Here is a 9,777-nt window from a genome sequence, read left to right on the forward strand (position 1 = left end):
AAAAAATGGCACATGTGTCAATAGCCTCAGAATTTAGCTAAAGTTTATGATCCCATATCCTCCCATTGTGTCTTCATTCCATGACAATGCAGTACATAGCACATGTCTTTCATTAGGAATTGGGACTGCAGGTTATCACACGGGAAGGCGGGGCCTCCTACAGAAGCGGGCGCTGATTGGTGTGGAGTCGCTGTGTCCTCTCCTTGTGATTGGTCCGGCGCTGCCTATATATAAAGCAGCCTGTGGCTGGCGGGTTCAGTTGCTCTGTCGGATTGTTGTGTGACTCCCCGCCTTGGACTCTATCACCTCTCGTGCTGCTCTATCCCCGCGCTGCCATGAAGGAGAGAAGGAATCCTCAGCCTGCCGTGGTCCGGTGCAAGCTGGTGCTGGTGGGGGACGTGCACTGCGGGAAGACGGCCATGCTACAAGTGCTGGCCAAGGACTGCTACCCCGAGGTGAGAGCTGCCTGCTAGCCTAGCCCTGGAGACCTTTAACCCCGGTGCCCAGGCTCCCATGTCGGGTGGGAGCATTGCTGAGATACCGGTGCGCTGTACTGTGACTGCATTATGTTCCCAGGCTCTAGCGTCAGATGGCACTGGCCCATATATGTATAATGCCAGTATATAACCACCTGACCAGCAGTCATATAGCTGCTCGCTTATAGCTCTACAAATAGTTGTGCAAGTCTGATGGATCACAAAGCAGAATGTGTTGGCTAATGGATGATCAATTTTTGGAAAATGATTTGCATATAGGCAACGTGTGAAACATGGGACATTGTAGCTTGTAATTAGTGGTGTCAGCTCTGGTTGGTCTGCCACTCCTGGTGGGCATCAGTGTGAAGTTGTTTATTGTAACAAAGGATGTATTGGGGTGTCTCCATCTGCACAAGGTTGGTCAGTATCGCCTGACATCCTATGTGTGTGGCATTGATCTATCCTATGTTGAACACAATGTGGAATGGAACGCCAAAGGTCAATTATTTGTCACCTTGAGAAGCCTCCGTTGTACCTTTAGTAAAGGGTGATGGTGTGAATGATTCTGGGTACGTGTAGTACATTTTGTGTGATGGCACACCTATTACTGTTGTGCTTTGTCATTTACCTGCAACGTTGTAACAATGCACTGGCTGCTTTCTATTATAAATGTAAAAATGGGTGATACATTTTGGGACAGCTTTGTAGGCTGAGGGTTGTCAGGATTCTTGTGGGGGAGGGGGGATGACAATGTTTGAGATCTTTGCATCTAAGTTCTGAAGTCTGACTCTGGTTTTTCTCCTTTGTCTTGCTTGTCTGGATTGTCTTGTGTGGTGCACTTGCCTTGCGTATCAATATCTCTATGTTGCAGTGGTGCCATTGAGACACGTGTGCTTGCGTTGGCTGCAGTGGTGTCAGTGAGCTCTATTGCCCGCAGTTCCATTGTGTTGCGTAGGTGTCAACTCCCTTGTGCTTGTGTTGGCTACAATGATGTCCTAGCATTGCTCTGTTGCATTGAAGTATCTCTGTTGGCTGCAGTGTTGTCAGTAAGCTATATATGTGTGTCTCTTGTTTCTAGACATATGTACCCACAGTGTTTGAAAACTACACAGCTAGCTTGGAGACGGAGGAGAACCGTGTGGAGCTCAGCTTATGGGACACATCAGGTATGTATATTGTGAGGAGAAACCTTATTCTATGTACTGGAGGCTTTGTTCAATCTAAACTGACTTTTAGAGCCCCCATAGAAAGTCATTTTTTTTCTACATGCTCTTTCACATGATCTGTCCAGAATGTTAAACTAAACCCTTATGTCCTACCTTCAAGAAGTTCTCCTAGATGTGAGACAAGGGTATAACTTGTAATATCGCAGATAATATGATTGGATTAAAAGGTGCCTAGTGGTCTTGTGGTAAAAGTAATAGAAATTTCTATGTGGCCACATGGTAGGTGATAAACTCTTGCATACCTTCAACAACCAATTTGTGGTAAATCCACTAGTCAGTGGTTTAGGCACCAATATGCAACTCCATTCTTGTGGAACTATATTGGAATGAAAATCTGAAATCTGAGGCCATACAGGAAGGAAGCAAGCTTTGTCACCGCCATCTTTGTTTAGATTAACACCAGTGTGTACCAGGTGTAAATGGCTTGTATCCTGCTGGCATTGTAGTGTTGACAGACAAATGGTCCCAAAGACAGGTGCTGCCAAGACCTTCCATTAACTGATATTTTATGTTGCTATCTGTTTGTGGGGTTATCAAATGCTAGGAATCACTGATGGGAAATCATAGTTGCACACATTACTACATTGTTTCAACCGTCCATAAGGTAAAGCTCTTGTTGCTATTAAAATACCTTAAAGAACATCGTTGGTCAGGATCGAGGATTGTAACCTAAGCACACGTACATGCTAGTGTGTGCCCCTCTGGCTGGATACACTATTATTTTAGCTTCTTTTGCTCTTATTTTTACAAAAGTATACAAATGATTCCGAGGGGCTCCAGTTTCTATAGATGTTGATGGAGCCTGGAGCCCCATAGGCTCATTTGCATAACATTTTACTCTATTTTCTGTTAAAAAAAAAAACATAAGCAGCTAAAAGAATGGATCTTTCCAGAGGGGGCACACACCAGCATTGGCTGGCTTGGTATAAAAGCCTTGATTCTGGTGGCAGCTTTCCTTTAAGAGATGGAGATGAGCAGACCCGATGGTCAGGTTTGGGTTCAGCTGCCTGACCGGACATTTTGGGCCGCCAATCCAGCAAATTGACGCAACTAACCATGGCTATGATTTGCTAGGACAAAAAAGTGGGCAGTCATAGGTGTCCGAACCCGACCATAGAGTCCGCTTGTCTCTACTGGAGATCCCTAAATAGGCCTGTTAAGTTTCTTCTCTTGCTTTTTGTAGGAGTAAGGCCCAGGCATGTTCGTTTTATTTTTGTATATGCCCTGTTCATTGACTAACGTTACAATACAGTTAAAAAGGGAGTTGGTAAATCCTTAACAATTGAAGCTGGGAATGAACTGTAGTGTTTTAAGGTTTGTATCAGAAAAGGCTGTAATGAATGGTTTATGGTGTCTCCTGCTGGGTATCGTTGAGCTGGTCTTTCAAGCCTGAAACTTCCCCAAGGGCTGACATGAATGAAAACCACTGGTGGCCAACACCTATTGGTCATTTCCATGCTTAAAAGAGAAATGATGTGGCTGATAATGAGGTCGAATAGCTCATTCCCTCATGAATGTTGCTCCCAAAACAAAAATCTAATTAGGCTCCTTTCCTTGCTTCCTGTTTCAAGGCCCCACAATTGCTGGGATGTTTTTGTTTCCATTAGTCACTTTACAATTAATCTGCTAGCTTTTGTATAACACATTCTAAAGTTTGGGAAACAATGTAACACTTTGTAATGTATACATTTATCTGACTCTGATTTACATTTGTTTTTCTTTTGGGTGCTAATATTTGGGATATTCTGAATATGCAAATGGAAAACACGCCTAATCTATTGTGGCATAAAAAAAACTTGTATAAAATGATTACACACAATTAATGCCCTCATGACCTCTATAGTCTTGACAACAATGTAGAGTAAAACTTTGTTTCCAATGCTAAACTGCAAACATTGGCCACCCTATTTTTTTGACTGTTTTTCTGTAAATTATATATGATGGTCTGTCGGCAGGTCTGCTCTTTTATACTCTGTCTAGCAATGGTTTGTATCTTGTCCATCTGCTGTTGTAGACCTGACCCCTGATATTGTCATCTAGGCCTTAGAGAAAGCGAGGGTAACATTTAGTGAAACCATTTGCTAGAAGGCTTGTAGTGTCTAGTAATTTAACTAACAACTTCCCCTTGGTGTCCTGGTCTTTAATCTTGTCATCCACTGAGCATCTCCTTTAATATAGGCCTTGTGCCATTGATTTTTGAGTTGGCTTCCCAGAGGTGATCTGCTGGCTATTTGCTATGCACAGCCAGTCTAGTCAATGCCGCAGATCCGTGGCAGGAGTCCTCTAGCCGGTGTGTGGCTCAGAATTGTACATTCAGCTACGCAGTTTTCGAAGAGCCCCAGGGGAAGGGATGCAGCAGGCACCAGCCAGTCCTGGAACAGCAATCCGGCTATGCCAGGTCGCCAACCAGGACACGGGATGGAACTTCTGTCTGCCACTAATTAGGAGGTTGATTGCCCTGTCACCTACTAGTATGACATAAGGTGTGGGCTGTGCTTTAGACTTGCCAGCAGGTTACAGAACTTTGCTTCTAGTATATATTTGACAATGACCATGTGGCCCTTGCTTTGGGATGTTTTTTTTTTTTTTTTTCTCTCTTCTTGGGATGCTTGCATAACATTATTGGGTTTCCTATGTAATTGGGAAACGCACTAATTTTACTGCTGTAGCCTGACTCTATGGGTGGAGTGCAGTGCTGAATAGGAGCACCTAGAATAGTTATGTCCTTATCGTACATATTTTTTATATAGAATGTCTTGATAGTCTGCAGCCTCCTGTCCCCTAACAGGATTGGTCTGGGCTTGTTGCTATGGAAACTGTTCTCCTAGTCGGGGAGGGGGTATTTGCTATTCTAAGCACGAAGCTGCTGAGCTGAAACCTGAAAGGGAGGGTGAAGTGGGGAACGCTTACGGCTTGCAGCTCTCTTGCCCTGTGTGTGCCTTTGGGGTGCTGTCCGGGCGTCATACCCACAAATAAGCTTGTTCGTAATTTTTATTTATTTCCTTTTAAAACCTACCTTCTGTCTTTGACCTCTCGGACATTGTGGATCTCTATGGGAATTCTCTGCCTGAAAAGTCATGATTGCTCCTTCTTTGAGGCAGTCATTAAACTGATGCAGAGTCCCAAACCTCTTCCAGCACAGAGGCTGTTGTCACTTGTAAGGGTGTAGCAGATAATGGCCTCCTCAGGGAAAGATTGCTTTAGTGCTTGAACACATGTTCACAATCTAAGTAGCCAACTTGTCCCTGAAGTTCCCCGGCTTACTGTTTTATCTGCAGTCTGGATGGGAAAAGCTTTCAAGTAAATGCAACAATGGCGGGATCATGGCTTGTGAGCCGTGTTTTGGCTCTTTTGACGTAATAGGCCCACTTCTCACATACAGACTGAGCCAAAATACACAAACTGTAATATCTGCTTTGAAATTCTACAGAAGATAAAATACATTCTGTTGAGAATATACCTTAAATTTGGTATTCTCAACTGTCACAATGACAAGAGTGAGTTTCTACTACTACGAACAACTTTGTAGTTGAATATACATTGCCGGTTTACTCTGCTCGAGGGTCTTGTGGTTTGATTGTAGGAATAAATCCTAAAAGGATTTAGCAAGTTACACTCAAATCTTTCCTGCCATCTATGGCTTTGTGGTTTTCTAACCAAAATGTTCTTTGCAAAGATATGCAAGTCGCCAAACTATACATCAGAGGATTTATAGTATTAAATAATGGCTTTAAAAAAAAAAAAAAAAAAAAAACCCTAAACCAAATAACCAAAATTCCTCAATCAGAGGCCCTATTTGCTTCCCTGTTATGTTCTGTAACATGAAGTTGACAATGAGGTAAATGGAGCCCATACTGTCTCACATTGACTGTCAGAAGCTAACAATATGGCAAAAAGAATTTAATTTTTTGTTCTGCAGCAAGTGTCTCTTCCCCTTACACCTGATGATGACCATTTATCTCTTTTCCTCTGACAGGTTCCCCATATTACGATAATGTCCGCCCCCTCTGCTACAGTGACTCTGATGCCGTCTTATTGTGCTTTGATATAAGCCGACCAGAAAGTCTTGATAGTGCATTAAAGAAGGTGTGTATCTACCGCTGTCTGCCGCCAAGATTAGTAATGTTGGGCACGTGCCTGTACTGCTATAAAGGGATAATATATTTTATATTGATTTTGCTGTAACCTTTTCTTTTAGTGGAAGACAGAAATCCTAGACTACTGCCCCAACACGAGGATACTCCTGATCGGCTGCAAAACAGATTTAAGGACTGACTTTAGCACAATAATGGAACTGTCCAACCAGAAACAGACTCCTGTGTCCTATGAGCAGGTTTGTATAAAATATTTTGTATATAGTCCACAACAAAATGCTGGCTGTCAAGTGACTGTATTGCAGATTATTTAGCAATATTTCATAACTTTTTTCCTTTCTATATATGTTAATGATGCACAGATCATACTTGGTCTGTGGCCAGCATTGATTTCTGCCAAGATGACAACACGTCCTCTTTGTTTTAGTTCCAAATTAAGACATTTAGTGCTGTCATGGCCACATTCCCATGTATTTCAAGGGTGACAATGTCCCATTGTTCATGGGAATGCAAAGCTTTGTTGACTAAACGGAAACTGGATTTGGAAAATTGGTGCAGCGTTTATACCATTTTGATCAAACCAGAATACTCTGGGTAAATGTCTTCAAGCAACAACTGTCCACAACTTATGTTTCTTCTTTCTCTGATTTCCAGGGTTGTGCAGCCGCCAAGCAGCTAGGAGCGGAGAGCTATCTAGAGTGTTCGGCCTTCACATCAGAAAAAAGTGTGCACAGCATATTTCGTTCTGCGTCCTCACTCTGTCTGTCCAAGCCCACACCCCCCAACCGCAGAAGCCCTGTCCGGAGTTTATCCAAGAGACTTTTAAATTTGCCCAGCCGTTCTGAATTAATTTCTTCTACTTTTAAGAAAGAGAAGGCCAAGAGCTGTTGCCTGATGTAGGGCTGCATGACAGGCATGAAACCCGGACTCGTATTAGACTTTGGACATTCCCCTGCGTTCTTTATCATTACTGGCAGAGAACGCCGGGCCCGGGGGTGAAGATCCTGAGAGCAGTAGCCTCACCCCCAGGGATTGAGCTGGCACAGAGGCTTGGAGAAGAAGGGCTGAGAAAATTTGCACAAAGACTGATTGCACATGAAAGGTGGAGTTGAAACTCGAATGATGCGGTGAAGATGTCTGGAGACCACGAAAATAAAAAGCTGCTTTCAATAGAATTATCCCATCCCATACCTTGGCCAACTCCCTGGACTTGCCAGAAAATTCTCATTACAGTGTTAACCCTGTGGTACTTGTGCCTGTACATTATGGTATAGGTAACAGCTCTCAGTAAAACTGCTGGTTTAAAGTAGTTTTCTTCCATGCGCTGTGAGGACTGTATAAATTACTTTTAATTTTAATCAACTGTAAATCTGTATGTGCTTGATCTGTGACACTAAAATTTATTTATTGGAAATATATGGGAGAAACAAATCTGGACTTGTTCATTTCAGAACACCTTGGCGTGGCATAAATAAACCCTTTTTTTACGGAAATATTGCAGCAATTTCATGTTGGATTTACAAGATTGCATCACCACCAACATAGACACGTGCGTTCAGTACAACAAAGCATGTGCATTTTAATGGTAAATGTGCTCTGTTTAAATTATGCCAGAAAACGTGCTGCTTTGCGAGTTTAAAGTGGTTAGTTTTCCCATGCACATGTTTAGTCAATTTCTAAAGTATTTACTAGTTCCTGTGATCTCAGGATGTAAAAAAAAAAACTGCAGAAAATTATACATTCAAGGCTACAATTCCCATTAAGCTTTGCACAGTAGGTTTGTAGTGAGCAGAAAAAAAGTGTTGCAATATCCAGAAAAAGGGAGGCAAATACTGGAGGAGCTACTAACTTGGCAAAACTCCCAAATTGGCCAGAAAAACACACATAAAAAAAAAAAAACACAATAAAATGTTAAAATTGAGAGGTCCACAGAACGGTCTCGCCCAGTTCCTTATAGATCGGAGATTGAAGAAATTTCCTCAGTGATTCCTCCTTTCACGATGTTCACTTCTCTATACTGGATCCTGTGGGAGACCACGCTACACTGTTGTGCACGCGATCACAGCACCGGTCCTATATCAGGAAGAATGTACAGATGGTGCAGATCACCAAGGATAAGTGTTTTTTTTTTTTTTTTTTTTTTTTTTTTTTTTTGTAGTGAGCACCTTTTGGCTTTTCCAATGTAGCTCTGTCACTACGCATTTGTATATCCTACTCCTTACGTTTTCACTGCACAGCTGTGCAAATTAAGTTGGCTGTTGGAAAGCCGATCATTTGTACTCGTTGGCAGAGCCAAGAAGCCTTTCCTCTGTTCCACCCCTGCCCAACCTGTGGGTACTGAATTGAGGTAAAACCCATACCAAGGTTGGCATAACTTGCATTGGCTGCTCGTCCAGCTGCAATTTTCCCTAGCAATATCTGGACCACTTTCCTTGAATTAGACAATTGTGATCACTTTTTAATATATTATGCTATCCTATATCTTCTAGCTATTTTAATCTATAGGGAACTGCTATTGACTCCACAGAAATACCTAGGTAGCAGCTTGGATTAGCAAAAAATAACACCAGAGATGGAGGCTTGACCGAGCACACTTGCATGCTTGTGTGCTGTATCTGGCAGAATCCACTTTTGGCTTCTCATGCCCTTGTTTATATTTAAAACAAAAAACAACTTATTGAAAATTATGCAAATTAACCTGAGGGTCTCTGGGCTCCATAGCTGTCAATGGAGCCTCTCGGGTTCATTTGTATATTTTTTCAAAGCTATTTTTGTAAAAACAATTGTATGTGAAGTTAAGAGTGCATTATGCCAGTGGGGGCACACACCAGTATGTCCGTATGCTTGGTTTACACTGGTGATCCTGGTGGATGTTCGTTTAATGGCATGGGAGCTCCTACATGCATATGTCAACCATTAATGGTGAGCCGTCAAAGCAATAAAAGGCCTTAGTCATTGTGATCCAACATTATCCAATCTTCCTTGTGTTATTTTTGAAAGAAGACTCCTGTTTTTATCTTGGGTACTGCCGTTTAACATTGTGGACTCCTGAGACTTGGAGCCTCTGGGCCCCAGGCAGTGGTGATCCTTTAATCTGTATTTGTTATACTAATAGACCTGCATGATGGCTGACTATCTGATGGCAATAAACCCACTAAGCTAGTGATTTGACTGGTATTTATTGCATATCCTCTAGGTATTTCAGTCTTTAACACCCACTGCTGATAACAAGAGGTTCAAAGTCTATTAAGAGCAGAGCAAAATCCTTGTCTGCTTTAATTCTGTTTTTAATGGTGGTCAGAGTGCGTTACTGCATATTTCATTTCTTTATCAATCCCAAAATACTCATGTTCCAATGTTGTGTGGGGTCTCCACTGGTTCCTAATACATTGACCAGTTTTGAAACACCAGAAATACTGTTACGTAAGTGATCTGGCTTATATGGGGGGCCTCCACATCAGCCAGTAACTGGCTATACAGCATTTTTGAGGGATATTCCCATAGCTTCCAGGTGGAACCAATGGGTGTAGAGCAGTGAATATGAAATGGGAGAGATGGGTTAGGTGAGTATTGTGCACTTTTTACATATATGTAAAATTGTACTATTGACATTCTCCAACAGTCTACAGTATTATAGCTAAATATTTCAGCCTACTGAAATTCCGAATTTAAAAAAAAACTGCAACCTGATGAATGCTGACAATATTAATTAAACTTGGTAACTGGCCCTCTGTGACCGACACTACATGTATGCTAAGAGCCAGTCATTGTTCAGTGACATCTAGTACCTCACAGGTGACGATCGACTCCATCAGGAACAAGGCATCATTGAGTCTTCTCCCACCCATGAATTTTGAATTTGCTGCCAGACGTCTTCAGCTCCCAGCACCACATCTCCACACTGCACCCATAAAATACCAGCTACTTTCAGTATAAAGCCAACTACATATTAGTCTTCATAAACCTATCGTGACACAACAG

At 42.2% G+C, this 9,777-nt stretch overlaps 1 protein-coding gene across 1 annotated transcript; it reads left to right on the plus strand.

Moving 5' to 3' along the window:
* Positions 1-249: 249 nt before the first annotated feature.
* Positions 250-7,289, plus strand: RND1 (Rho family GTPase 1). Its single transcript, XM_072135146.1, has 5 exons — positions 250-455; positions 1,555-1,642; positions 5,679-5,788; positions 5,901-6,035; positions 6,451-7,289. Exons 1-5 carry the CDS (start codon positions 336-338, stop codon positions 6,694-6,696), a joined length of 699 nt encoding a protein of 232 aa, XP_071991247.1. The 5' UTR covers positions 250-335; the 3' UTR covers positions 6,697-7,289.
* The last annotated feature ends 2,488 nt before the right edge of the window (positions 7,290-9,777 follow it).

Source organism: Engystomops pustulosus, chromosome 2, assembly GCF_040894005.1.
Source record: "Engystomops pustulosus chromosome 2, aEngPut4.maternal, whole genome shotgun sequence".
NCBI classification, from domain to species: Eukaryota; Metazoa; Chordata; class Amphibia; order Anura; family Leptodactylidae; genus Engystomops; species Engystomops pustulosus.